Raw genomic sequence first — 13,498 nt, forward strand, 5'->3', positions numbered from 1 at the left:
GCTTGTACAAGTAACCATTGGCTTACTATACTTATTTTACCACGTAGCTGGGTAAACACAATTCTTGCTACGGGAGGACGTTCCAGATGGGATTTGATACCAGTTCCTGTCGTATGGAACCGCCGTCGCTTATGATTATGTTATGTTGTACTCTAGAAGCCAGAACAGAGAATCCATTTTTTTTTTTGGTTTTTGGTCTGTAAACAACCACCACGATCTTGCTAACATCTTGTAAATCGTTTGTTTTTTCAATTATTAGCATTATTAGCATGCAAAAAAGGTCAAAGGTTATTATTGATATATGTATTGTACTTAAGCAGCGTAGGGCTTTCTTTTTGGCGAGATATAATAGTATGACTAGATATGACAGTGTTGTAATTTTAGGAACAAAAATTTAACTTTACCCATGGTATGGATGGCATGGTAATATAAGCTGCATGTAATAAAACAAATAAACTACGAAATTATTGTACAATCCTAAATAATTTCATAAAATGGCACAGAAAACGCCACAGTGACAGCAACAATGAAGCTTGTGCACAGCAAACACAACTGTCACATGTCATGTCAACTGTCATATGACATTTGACGCAGCTGACGCGCTCTGGCGTTATTTTAATTGGAGGGAAACGTATTGTTTTGCTATTTCTGTGTGCCGCAATTCGTTGAAAGGCAAGTTAAATGCAAAAATGAGTGCTGCTACTACTCCGAACATTGTCATACCAGAAGATACTCCGTCGGAACAAGAAGTAAGTTATTCGTTTGTTCGTATCTTTCTCCTGCTATCCCTATGCCGATATGGAAATGATAACGGAACTTCTAACGCCATGTACTCGGCTTCGATTTTGTAGGAAATTCGTAAAACCTCACGAATGACGCTGAAGGAAGTGCAGAACGTCGTCAGTACGTTAAAGGAAAATTTTTACCCAGGAAAATCATTGCCTCACGCACCCGGCAAGGATTTGTCGGTGTCGTCTGCCAAGCAACCGAGCGAGCCGAAACGCTGCAAAATGGTGGAACAGCTAACAAAGGCTACACAAACGACATTCGAGGACGAAACAAACCTTCTGGCCGAACAACCAAGTGCGGGCTACTGGGTGAAGGTGGCAGAAAAGCGACGCCTTGCACTGAAGGAAACAGTCGAAGAGAATGCCCGGCTGCACATGGAGCTAAGCGAAAAGACCGAGGAACTGAACGATCTACAGAACGTTGTCGAGTCCCTGAAGAGTTTGGTGGAAACGGTTGTGGAAATGCTGAACGAGGAATCCGAATCGAAAACAACAAATGAGGCTTCTCAAGTGGACGACAGCGGTATTGCACATTCCTTGGTGGATGGTGGAACGGATAATTAGAGCTTAGGAAGTTTGTTTAGTTCACTTTTCTACATTTAGTTTTAGTTTGTTACCACTTACGATGTTTGGACGATTCTTTTTCTCTGATTTTTCATAAACTATTTCACCGATTACTGAATAAAACTCGATTTACTCGATATTGGCTTTACATAAGAAAAGTGTGCCGTACAACGTTGTCTAACTTCTATTTGAATCATCAGTCTATTTTCACATTAGAAACAGTGAGAACAATAGCACTACGCTTTTGCACCAAGTAAAGCATTAGCATTGTATAAGGGGAAAACATCTTTTATTCCATGAATAGGTTCGCGAAGTCATGAACCATCCAGGAAGCGTTTATATCGGTGACAATCGTGATAATACTGAACATTATCCTTGCTATCCCTGTACCGATACATAGGCCCATTGCAATACAGACAACGACAACACGGTTCGTGCCTGCGGTTCATGTAATGCTGTATAATATCGTTTGGCAACGATTCACTGAACTGGGATCGACACGAAAGACAGTAGGCCACTTCCGGCACTTGTTTCTCGATGAACCGATTGTTAACGGCATCGTGTTCGGTGGCTTCCTGATGCTGCTGTTGATTGTGCGGGGCGGAAGACTCGTAGCTACCATGAATTCGTTCATTACTCATCCTGTTCGCTTCACGTTCTACCTGCCAAGAAAAAATAGTGGTTTGAGATAGGATATAAACATTTTCAAACGTGCGCTTTTGTTACCTTTTCATTGCTGATGTTTCGCATTACTGTGCGCTTCTAGTGATACATTCCATTGCTTAACTTTAAAACATCCGTCATCTTGGACATTATAGCTTTTCCTTCATGTTTTGTTAGCTTCCGGATGGCTGCTCTATTTTATTCGCTCACTGAATCATACCACACCATACCATACCGCAATTAGTTAGCAGCAGATTATTGATAAAATCCAGCACAAATTCTGGTGTCCGTGACATCGGATTCAGCACTCGGATTTTAAAAAGCACAATAAAAGACAAAACTGGACCATCGAGATGACAAAAACACCGTTATGCTGGTTTGCTACTTGTTTGCTCTTCGACTGTGATGTGCATTGCTTATATTTCTCTAATTGAGGTTATGCAGAAGTGACAGGAGAAATGAAATCAAAATATAGTGACAAATATATATATTACATTATATAGTTTTTATTATGCTATTCATCTTGCTGTGCTTATCCATATCCTATATCAAAAAGAAATAATGTACAAAGATCAACAACACAGCAGGCAATCTAGAACGATATCTTCCGTTATTGAAAACAAAAATCCCATAAATTTGTATTGATTTTGCTCGGTAATACAAATAGAAAGCTCTTCAGCAATGAAACCGTACCAGTTACAGCAAACACTTTTTGGTTACAACAATCCAAAAACCATTGGCATTCCAGCGAATTTTACAAGTCAAAGTGGGTACAGATACCTTTACCTGGCATGTTTCCTGACATTTCGCCAAGATTATTTATGTCCAAAACGTCAGAAGTACAAGGAATACAAGGGTTGTCTCTTACGGTCGCCCTCCAACAGGCTGCTAAAAATCTCGGACGAAAGCGTATCAGAGAAGACGTAAAAGCATATGCTGCCATTTAAACATTGTTCGAAAGAATTCTTTTAAACGGCTAAGCAGAGCTAAATTGTTGGTGACCTTTTTCGGTGATAATCGGTGGGAGAAATTTCGTTGCAGTGCGTGTGCTGTAAACTGCTGGCAAAACACTGGAACCGAACAGGATACTCCAGGATGTTAATCGAAAGGAAAATGAACTTCTATCGGTTGTAAATATTGCTTTCCACAAGTGCCTTTCTGTGCTGCGGTCCTTTAAAAAAGAAAACTAGTGTTGGTCTCAGTGCTGTTGATTCTGGTTGATGGTTCTTGTGCGAATGTGAAAAAGTTGGGAAAAGGACGAGATTTTGCTAATATATTCAACAATTTAGTTGCGTTGCATGGTAAGTATGAAGAATGAAATGCGCTGGGAAAGTTAACCAATAATTTCTAAGTTAGCCTTATAGAAAGGCTTAGACAAGGCCTTAGGCAAATGTATGATTTCCATATGGACTAATTCGTGAGGTTTTTTGCCAACGAACGAAAGGGAAAGGGAATTAACCGATAACTTTAATTCCTATTATTTTTATTCACCTTTCTAGTAGTTCTTTTAACATATAACGAAGCACTTCGAACATAGCCAATAGGACATTAATCTTCATTTTAATCGCATCAGTTGATTGCTTTATTTACCTACTGTAATCAGTGTAAATGCACATTTCACCGGGATTCTTTTGATATCTGATATTGACCCACGAAGCGAAGGATATTACATTGAAGTATTTAAGCAGAAGCTTCCAGAGCTCTGGAGGAAAATCCCTGATTGGAGGGCAGAATACTTTGAAGCATAGCTAATTTATACAGCAAGATATGCAAATAAGTTATTGGCTTTTATATGTGATTGCTTAAAGAATTTGTTTTACAACTGCTACAGTGAAACTACACGAATTGTGTTGAACAAAATATGTTCACAATATCTTACACAGTATCCCTTCTAAATCGTATTTCTCCACCTTGAAGGAATTTCACTCTCATCTATCCCTTTGGTGCTAAAATTTCACCCCATTGGATGCCCACCTTCACAACCGAAAGGAAAGCACATCTCCTTAAAAGTAAAAAAATGGGATGCAAAGATAACTCCTAATATAATCCGATATCTTTCCTCCCAGCTCCTGAGTATTGTTGTCCAACAAAAAAAAAAAGGAAAAGGAAAATCCTTCGTTAGACTGGTAGACAAAGAATCCGATACCTACGTGAGAGTGGTTATGTCTCTGACCGTCTGCGACTCAATGATTTTGTCGCATTACCCATTTCTGTGGCCCTTGGCACAAGAACCGTACAATCCGCTTGTCCACCCAAAGAGACAACTCACTAGTACTGGGAAGGGAAAGTGGGAAAGGGTGGCGATGGAGAGATGGATATGGGAGAAAGGTACGAATGGGCAACAGCACAGCAAACTCCAGTGTGCAGGTTATAAACATATAAAAATACATAATCAAGCGTTCAGTGTGGTACGATCGGTTCGCCCGAGTGGACGCAAATTACAACACGGTCCTGTCTGGGGCTGCTCGTCTGTGTGGAAGCATAAACCGCGCGTGGAAAGTGTGTTTCGTCACTCCCTGTCCTCCAATCCATCTTCTCGACTCTCCTTAGGAACCATCGTTTGCCTGGGTGCTCGTAGTAAGTGGTGTGAATTTTCCCTCCCGCCATTTTTCTATAGCTAAAGTAACAAAAAACAAATGAAACAAAAAAAATGCTCGCACACACACCCCCCTCCCAACCACCAACAGTTGGCCGGTGTGAAAGTTTATCTAGGTCTCGGTGAGATTACTAACTTCAAACAGTAGAAGGTTGTCGGTGATGCTGTGCTCTTTCTTCGGGTCAAGTGCAATTTGAAAAACGCTTATCAAGTAGGTTACTGATTGTATGTTAGGTAGTGCGTGTTCTCCCTGTATGTGAACATTAGTGCCAGAACATGAACCAGAACGTTCATCGGTTGGTGCAGTATCAATTTCTCTACAATAACATTCCCGCCATTTGTTACGATCCCTGTCTAGACAGGGTTTGTTCAATCATTGGTATCGTCCGACCATTGCCTTGCTGAAACGTTAGTCTTGATCGTCACCGAGACCTTGCACTCTTGCAAGCATTTTAAACATTAAAGGTCATGTCGTTATGACCTCGAACTTCCCTTTATTGCCGAAAGCCTATAGGCAAGGTTGTAGAGAAACGTTTGTCGAAACGGTCGCGACGGTGCCAGCAGTAAGAAAACAGGTTCCTGATTTCAGCTCGCTAAATAGCGAAAAACCCACAAAACCAAACAACAACCGTGCGACAAGTCAGATGATACTTCTTCAATCAGATTCAAGCGTCCTCAATGCCGCCTTGGAGTGTATCTTAGACACGCAGCAACGAAGTGGTGAGAGCTTCACGGGTGCGGATACCAGCAACTTCTCGCAATATACGCAGGAGTGTGTGAAGTCGTTTTGGGGTGGGTGCATACATTCCAACGCTTCTTTCGGAGTGACTTGTTTGTGTGTGATGTGCTCAAGGTGCTGTGATTCACATGATTTCCCGTCCCAGGCTGGTTCAGGTGATGACATGCGTGCCAAATTGCCTCTCCGATGTTGCCCTTTTTCTCCCACCCACCCTTAGGAAACGGGGTTTGGCGGGAAGTGCAGCAAAGTGTGAATAGTGTGGAGAAACAGAATAAGCAGAGAAGAAAAACCTGTGGGCCATCAGTAAACAACAGTTATACTGTGGACTTTTCTTCCCACAACTCTCCAACACTGCTTGCGTTGTCTTCGTTGAATCTTGTTTTAAATCACTACCATTGGCACTATACGCACCATGCCATCGTCAAGAAGGAGACAGGAGGATCCACCGGAATCAAGGGAAAACCCGTTATCCGCGTGCAGTCGTTCCTGCGCGCCTGCCTGTCTACCGTCCACAACCTACCGTATCAGATATTGCTGGAACGAGTTAAAACTGCTGCGTGTAACAGTATCTTGCCCTGCGTGCTACGACTGCCATGTCCCCCTTTTATCCTTTGGCAGCGATTTACATCGCGGACATCCGTGATCGTGATCGTTGCGGCAGAAAATAAGGCCGATTATAATAGAGTGCCTCAGGCTCGAGGTAGGCCAACACGGACAAGCTGGTTGGAAGCTATGTGATTATTGGAATATAGGCATCTCGTTTTTTCTGATAGCTGCGCCCGCGCGTATAGAAAGGCGCGCGCTACTTTTAGTGGTTGTTTTGGGCTAGCAGAACCATGCCAGGCATATCAATGGATTTGCTGTACCGTATCGTGTTTTTAGCTCAGATATGCGTTTGATTGTTGTTTTTTATGATTCACGTCTATCAGATGTTAAAATTCGACGAAGCTCAAAGTATGAATTAAAGTATTGGGACCGGGAGTGGAACACATATGTGTGACTTTTAAATTGTGACGAATAAAATGCTTTCCATTCTTACTCTAACTCTTTTAATCTCTTCCCTGCTGGATGTTCTGAATGTGGAACTGAATGTGTTTTGGACAGAAATTACAACCCGTCGCTTAAGTTCCGGTTGAAACATCCCGCAAGGTCGGTCAGAATGCAGTCCGTCTGTTTGGCAGCACTGCTAGTGGTTTGGTGCATCGCTGTGCCCACGATCGCCGACCAGACCGGTCAACGCAACTTCGAACCGAGCAGCGATCCGGCCCTGTTCGCACTAGATCGTGTTGCTGTCAAAGATGGTCACCTTTACACGTTCGACAATCTGTCCGTCGCGCAGGATCCTCGTGCATACCGGCCGGACGTTGGGGCGCTTGATTTCGTCTACCACAACCACGACGAGATGACGCGCTATTTACGTACGACTACCGCCCGCTACCCGAACCTGACTGCCCTATACTCGATCGGCAAGTCTGCACAGGGGCGAGATCTGTGGGTTCTAGTCGTGTCGGCATCGCCGTACGAGCATATGCTTGGGAAACCGGACGTCAAGTACATCGGTAATATACACGGCAATGAGGCAGTCGGGCGAGAACTACTGCTTCACCTAATTCAGTACCTGGTGTCGAGCTATGGGTCCGATCCGTATATCAAGTGGCTACTGGACAATACGCGCATCCATATTCTACCCTCACTCAACCCAGACGGATATGCCGCATCAAAGGAAGGCACGTGCGACGGAGGCCAGGGTCGGTACAATTCGCGCGGCTTCGACCTAAATCGCAACTTCCCGGACTACTTCAAGCAGAACAACAAGCGATCCCAGCCGGAAACGGAAGCGGTAAAGGATTGGATCTCGAAGATACAGTTCGTGTTGAGTGGATCGTTGCACGGTGGAGCACTCGTTGTGAGCTATCCGTACGACAACACGCCTAATGCCAGTAGGTATCCTTGCTAACGTCTCCTCTAGCAACTCGCTTGTTTTTCCAACTGATACTTAACCCTACCTTCACGCTTGCTAACAACACATTTCTTCTCACGAAAACCACTTTCCGGATGGTTTGCTACCTATACTAACCTACCTGTAATACAGAAATCTGTCGATCTTCGTCTACATGCGCCGGTGAGCTAACACGTGTGGATGAATTTCGTAGTACCTAAGGCAGGGCGCGATACCAAACCGCCCATTATTACGAACAGCGGATATTCTAATTTTCTTCTCTGCTCTTCCATCTACATGACTCCCGTTAAGCTCAGTTTTCCACAGTTACCAGTCGCAACCGTCGTTGACACCGGACGACGACGTGTTCAAGCATCTGTCGCTAACGTACGCGAACAACCATGGTAAGATGTCTCGTGGAGTTGCCTGCAAAACCGCATCACCCTCGTTTGAGAATGGCATCACGAACGGTGCCGCCTGGTATCCGCTTACCGGTGGTATGCAGGACTTTAACTACGTCTGGCACGGCTGCATGGAGGTAACGCTCGAGGTGTCCTGCTGTAAGTTTCCACCGGCGTATGAGCTGCGCAAATACTGGGATGACAATCAGATGTCGCTGATCAAGTTCCTTGCCGAGGCGCACCGGGGCGTGCAGGGTTTCATCATGGACCCGACCGGCAATCCGATCGAACGAGCACAGCTCAAGATCAAGGGACGTGACATTGGGTTCACCACCACCAAGTACGGTGAGTTCTGGCGTATCTTGCTGCCTGGCGTGTACAAGTTGGAGGTGTACGCGGACGGATTCGTACCAAAGGATGTAGACTTTATGATTGTGGAGCAGCATCCGACGCTGTTGAACGTAACGCTGCAGCCGTCAAAGGTACGTTTGAATGGTTGATTGTGTTTGAGAAGTCCTTTCCGATCAGTAGTTGTTGACAAAAATTAGTAATTCTTCCTGCATGCAAATGAAAATTATGTCTTTCGTTGTGGTTGTTGTTGTTGTTGAGGAAAACGTAAACTAACCTCACTAGCCCAATCCTGCTACTTACCTATAGATTGTTTTGTTTTTCTAATCTTATTATCTAATTAACAGCGCACAACGCAAACGCTTGCAAAACAACACGCATCCAGTACTAACAAAAGGCCACGGATGAATGGCGCTCGTACAAAGGTGGCAACGTTAACCGCTGTTACCGCTTCTACTACTACTGCTACTACTACAACTGTTGCCACTACTACTACTAGTACTACTTCTACAATTACTACTGCTACTGATAATACTACTACTACTAATATTAATACTACTACTACTCCCGCTACGACAACTAACACTAATCCTATTTTTACCCTTTCTACTGCTACCACTACTACTGGTTCTTTCTCTTCCACCGTAAAGGATGCGGAACACAGCACCCTGGTTCAGGTTCCCGGTGTGTCGTACGACCGTACGATAACCTCAACCACATCTGTGGCCAACAGAGAGTTCAGGCCGAGTACCGCTAACCAAGATCGGCTCATTTTCACCTCCTGAGCCATAGAACCATTCCGCACCAGAAGCGAGTGAAACGATCGGGAAGGGTGAACAGGTTATTTTGTACATAGATAAGGTGGCCTGGACAAACTATACGCAATTATAATCTAGGTTAGACGGTACATTGATTGAAACGGCGTGCGACTCTCCATTACGTTTAATGCATCGTTATCTAGCACAACGTAGAGTATAAGCGTTTGTTAATGTGTTATTAAAAGATTAAATTATGTCGCACTCGGCAGGAGTTTGTGCTATACTTCACTTTCATGATCTTACAGTGTTCAAAATTACTAAAAAACAAAATGTATACGCTAAGCCTTTGCTCACAACACAGTTCCTGTTGGAGGTTTGGTTATTCTTGAAGGTTTGCTCAAGTGCTTCGAATAAAACTTGACTATCGTCCGGATCATCGTTCAAAGGCATCTACGTCCTGTCGGCTTAGATGTTTCACGATCGTCGACAAACAACGAAACATGTATATACTGGGTGTTGTGGTTTAACTTCCAACTCTCATTACTTCTCTTACGGTTTCTCTCTTTCGACTGTGTTCGAGCGTATTAATATCTTCCTGTATCTTTCCTTCCCAATGCACCACAGCGCAATGATGGTTCGCAACATTATCGCCCGGCAGCATCGACACAGTACCGCCCGCAGCAAGTGATACCACCGGCACCGTCGCAAGGCTCCGGTTCCGACGAAGGTATTCTTTCGACGCTTAGCAGTGGATTCAACAGTTTAGTTAATAACATATTCGGCTAACCGGCGTGAATGTTAGGGCGTGTAGGCCGTAGGAGCAAAGTTTTTAAATCAACCAGCCAGTGTGCCGATCCCCCTTGTCTCTGTAGGCTTTTTGCTCCGTTTTTAAACGGTCTGCGTCCTATTTGTTTTTTTTTAAACAGCGTAAGTGTTCGTTCCGGCACTGCACCAGTGGCGGATCAAGTTTTTTGGAGGCCCTATGCGGAATAGGAGGCCCCTATCAATACAAAACTGCTGCTCGGGATGGGGAAGAGGTTGGGTTAATTTACTTGAGCTTTTAGGCAAACTTTTTTTTGGTCCTTATACGAAATACATGACATGTTGTTTTGCCAGCTAATGCTATAACCCCACGGTTGCCACAAACTGTCCTATCGATTACTTCTAGTAAAATTCTTACTTCCGATATTTCTAAACAATTGTGGTTTACTTACCCGTGTAAACTACAGTTTATACGAAGGACACTTTACTTTCATAAAACACAGGAAAGCATTTCTTTCGGAAGACAATGCTGCTCCTTCGCGGCCCCTTCGCTATTACACATTGGCATTTTTCTTTCACTCACACACTTGAATGCGCTTTAGCACATTTAAAATACCACACTCGCCTACAATGGCCACATTTTTCAATACACGACGATTTCTCGAGAAATGAACATCATTTTCGTTTTTTCAAGCTTTACCGCTTTTGTCTTTTTCTCACAAAAAAAACAAATCACATGGATTTAAATACAATTAGCGATGAAAATTTAAATTCCCGAAAGCATTTGGTTCGGAATACAATACTGTTTGTGCTTTTAGCGCCCCTTTTTTACATAGTGGTATTCTTCTTTCACTGGTGGATATTTTCAGGTATCTCTTGTGATAAGTAGGAATACGCTTTAAAGGGGCATTGACTCAATCATATAGCAATACATTACTTAGAAAAGGGGCGCCTTTCCCATTCCACCGTGTTGGCGATTGTGCCGTGGCTAGACGAAAGGTTATTGTCTGCTACAACATTCATACACATTTCCATTCATCGAGACCCCCTTACAGGCGGGGCACTAGGCGGCCGCCTACTCCGCCTACCGTTAGAGGCGCCACTGCGCTGCACATTACCGGTAACAACGCATTGTGCATCTAACAATACAAGCAATATGACGTAGAAGAAAGAAAGGGGATTAGGGTAGGTCCGCCGATGGGAATAAGCAGTATCGGGTGAGAAAGTATGTGAAACATGGTACAATAATGTTCTGTCTGCAAGATGCAACAATAAATTATCTATTTATTTAATAGCAAGACGTGTGTGCGTGTGTGATATGAATTGGTTTTCAAACGTATACCCATATAAACTTGGTAAAGTAGTCGGGTGTGTGAATTCTATGGTGAGTCATGTGATATGAAGGAAACTTTAGTATGTACAGGAACGAAAAACAAAACGCAAACACACAGAACCACACATAATACTTAACGATGCTGCTTATAGGCTTTGTCAACCGGTCCATCCTCTAAATACTCAATGACATCCAGTGGATACCGGTGCCACCGGTTTACGGATAACTAAGCGCTAAACAGAACGCGTCGATACGATATATTTAACATCGAAACCTCAAGCAAGACAAACCGGTCAACTTGCTTCTGCTGGGGAGGAAGTAGAACAACAACAAAAAATACACGGCGTTGAGTGTGCGGTTTTACACGCCACACTTCTCACAGATTGGCTGTTTTTCCTTGTCGGCCCGGAATTTGGCATCCACACCGATCGGTTCCTTGCAGAGCTGGAAAGTGTGAAGAAGAAAGCAGCAGCATTGATTAGTGTTGATCGTGTTAAAAAACGGAAACAGGGGAACCATAAATATGCTGAGCAAAATGTTCTCAATGTGCTATGGAGAAACGGTTCGGTACGCCCATGTCCAAAACCAAGCTATTTAAAGCATCACGCGACATAAATTTCCTTACGATTATAAATAGAACTTTATATCGGACATCGTACCAACCGCACGCGCCATAGTTTTTTTTCCTCTCCCACTAAATAAATATTAATAATGCTTAGTGTTGTTGTTATTGTAGTCTTAACATCCTAATGATTGTGCACCTGTTCGGAGCGCTTACCTTGCACTTGAAGCATTCCTTGTGCCATTTGCTTTCCAGTGCGGACAGGGCTTTCTCGGCGATTGGTTTCTTGCAGCCGCCACACTTTGGTGCGTACAGTCGTTCATAGTCGGCGGTGCAGTAGGGTTTGCCATTGCGCTCGAAGAAAGTCTTGCCTGAGAGTTGTTGTTTGCAAGGTCCACCACATATAAAGTGCTCCAGGTGCCATGTTTTGCCCATGGCCTTTACCACTTTCTGTGCTTTGCCAGAAGACAGCGATGAGTAAGGAGTAGAGAGGTTTCAAAATAATTAAATAAATTAACATAATGTCTAAAAAATTAAGCTCATTGAGAGATATATCACATTTGGCAGAACATGCTTAACGCAAGATCTATTAATTGGAATGTGTACACACCATGTGATGTAAGACATTGCCAAAACTGTACGTTATTACACCAAGCATTCCAGCCATTCCTAAACATTCTTCCCACCAGTTCCCGCCCTGATCTGGCATTGATCTTTGTTTATTCCTTCTGGCTTCGAAGCAATATTACGTTTTACACATGCTAAAAATAACATCTTCCCCGCTCAAATAATCTCCAAGAAATAAACCCTTATTCCAATACGAATTTGATGAAAAATTGTTGGTGGTCCACGAGAATGTAACCGTGTGCAACTGACGTGCGTTACGACAAAGCAATCAATAGTGGCACGGTGCGCAACCGTTTCCAGCCGTGATGACGCTGGCCACTCTAAATCATGAAGATCGTAAGAGTTGAACCACACACTCGTGCTGTGAGTGAAGTCATACCTCAGTCACTAGTTTGCGGCATGCGGCACAGATCGCCTGTATCTTTGATTCGAAGCACTTGGAGCACACCGGTAGTCCTTCGCTTTCGTGGAATTTATTTTCGGCAATGCGCTTCTTGCACTCCTTGCACGCAAAATGCTCCGGATGCCAGCTCTTGTCCAGTGCCTCCAGCATCTTATCCTTAATTTCTTCCTTGCAACCGAAGCACGTAGCGGCCTGAAATAGAAAAGAAGGATCAGAATATGTCCGCATCAGTTGAAGGAGTTTTTGGCGGTTCCATGTTTGTGAAGTTCTAGAATGTGGAAACAATTTTGCCGTTAGTAATCTTTTAAGATTTTATTGCAATAAATTGACTCATTCGCCAGTACTGCACAACAAAAGATGTCCAGTTTTTTTTGTTTTCTGTTATCATTTTGTGTTAGAATGGAATTTCTTTGTGTCTAAAGCTTTAAATAACATCATGAAAAAAATATTTAAAAAAATCAAAAAGTGAAACATTTTCCAACAAAATAAAAAACGAAACGCGGTTTTAATTTTGGTTTGATTGCAACTCAGGATTATTTGATTGTTGTATTGAGATAGCGTAAGTACGCGCCCTGTACTTAGCGCAACATTATCTTCTAGAGTTTGAATTGCATCACATATGCACATAAACGCACCATTTCCACTGATTACGGTAGCACAGCTGTTCTCACAAAGAAAAAAACCAATCGTAAGTCACTACGGTACGTTAATTGGAAATACACTTCCAAATTTCAAACACTCTTGGATGAAAGGAACTTGTTCCGAGTTTTAACCACTTCACACGGAGATCTGACTGCAACTGGTCTGTGACCACCGGTGGACGACTAGACCGACCCGATAGACTCGTAATGCAAGAGAAAAGTAAGACATGAAAAAAACGCCCAAAACACAAAACGCACGTGCACACGACACTATCTGGTATACGAATGGCGCACAGTGCGGTACTTTTGCGCGCGCGAATTCGTTTCACACGTCGCGCTGATGTTTGTAGGAGTTTTGGCTTGGAACCATTCGT

The 13,498-nt window shown here is 43.3% G+C and overlaps 4 protein-coding genes across 13 annotated transcripts; 2 read left to right on the forward strand and 2 right to left on the reverse strand.

Moving 5' to 3' along the window:
* Nucleotides 1-567: 567 nt before the first annotated feature.
* On the forward strand, nucleotides 568-1,523 carry LOC125762239 (uncharacterized). Its single transcript, XM_049424111.1, has 2 exons — nucleotides 568-749; nucleotides 852-1,523. Exons 1-2 carry the CDS (start codon nucleotides 579-581, stop codon nucleotides 1,350-1,352), a joined length of 672 nt encoding a protein of 223 aa, XP_049280068.1. The 5' UTR covers nucleotides 568-578; the 3' UTR covers nucleotides 1,353-1,523.
* LOC125762251 (uncharacterized) lies at nucleotides 1,463-2,808 on the reverse strand. The gene is made up of 3 exons (XM_049424138.1): nucleotides 2,709-2,808; nucleotides 2,079-2,441; nucleotides 1,463-2,014 (listed from the first exon to the last, which is right to left on the reverse strand). The coding sequence occupies exons 2-3, from the start codon at nucleotides 2,100-2,102 to the stop codon at nucleotides 1,667-1,669; spliced, it is 372 nt and encodes a 123-aa protein (XP_049280095.1). The 5' UTR covers nucleotides 2,103-2,441; nucleotides 2,709-2,808; the 3' UTR covers nucleotides 1,463-1,666.
* A 54-nt stretch (nucleotides 2,809-2,862) lies between these two features.
* LOC125762114 (carboxypeptidase M-like) lies at nucleotides 2,863-10,856 on the forward strand. 10 transcript variants are annotated; one of them, XM_049423927.1, is made up of 5 exons: nucleotides 2,863-3,316; nucleotides 6,455-7,290; nucleotides 7,443-7,472; nucleotides 7,607-8,172; nucleotides 8,386-9,301. In XM_049423927.1, exons 2-5 carry the CDS (start codon nucleotides 6,510-6,512, stop codon nucleotides 8,821-8,823), a joined length of 1,815 nt encoding a protein of 604 aa, XP_049279884.1. In that variant the 5' UTR covers nucleotides 2,863-3,316; nucleotides 6,455-6,509; the 3' UTR covers nucleotides 8,824-9,301. The 10 variants fall into 10 exon arrangements, with proteins under 10 accessions (XP_049279884.1, XP_049279876.1, XP_049279895.1 ...); XM_049423919.1 differs by lacking the exon at nucleotides 2,863-3,316 and adding an exon at nucleotides 4,366-4,592; XM_049423938.1 differs by lacking the exon at nucleotides 2,863-3,316 and adding an exon at nucleotides 4,610-4,822.
* Nucleotides 10,809-13,399, reverse strand: LOC125762246 (paxillin-like). Its single transcript, XM_049424125.1, has 4 exons — nucleotides 13,119-13,399; nucleotides 12,460-12,675; nucleotides 11,670-11,903; nucleotides 10,809-11,335 (listed from the first exon to the last, which is right to left on the reverse strand). The coding sequence occupies exons 1-4, from the start codon at nucleotides 13,119-13,121 to the stop codon at nucleotides 11,252-11,254; spliced, it is 537 nt and encodes a 178-aa protein (XP_049280082.1). The 5' UTR covers nucleotides 13,122-13,399; the 3' UTR covers nucleotides 10,809-11,251.
* Nucleotides 13,400-13,498: the final 99 nt, after the last annotated feature.

Source organism: Anopheles funestus, chromosome X (genome assembly GCF_943734845.2).
Source record: "Anopheles funestus chromosome X, idAnoFuneDA-416_04, whole genome shotgun sequence".
NCBI classification, from domain to species: domain Eukaryota; kingdom Metazoa; phylum Arthropoda; class Insecta; order Diptera; family Culicidae; genus Anopheles; species Anopheles funestus.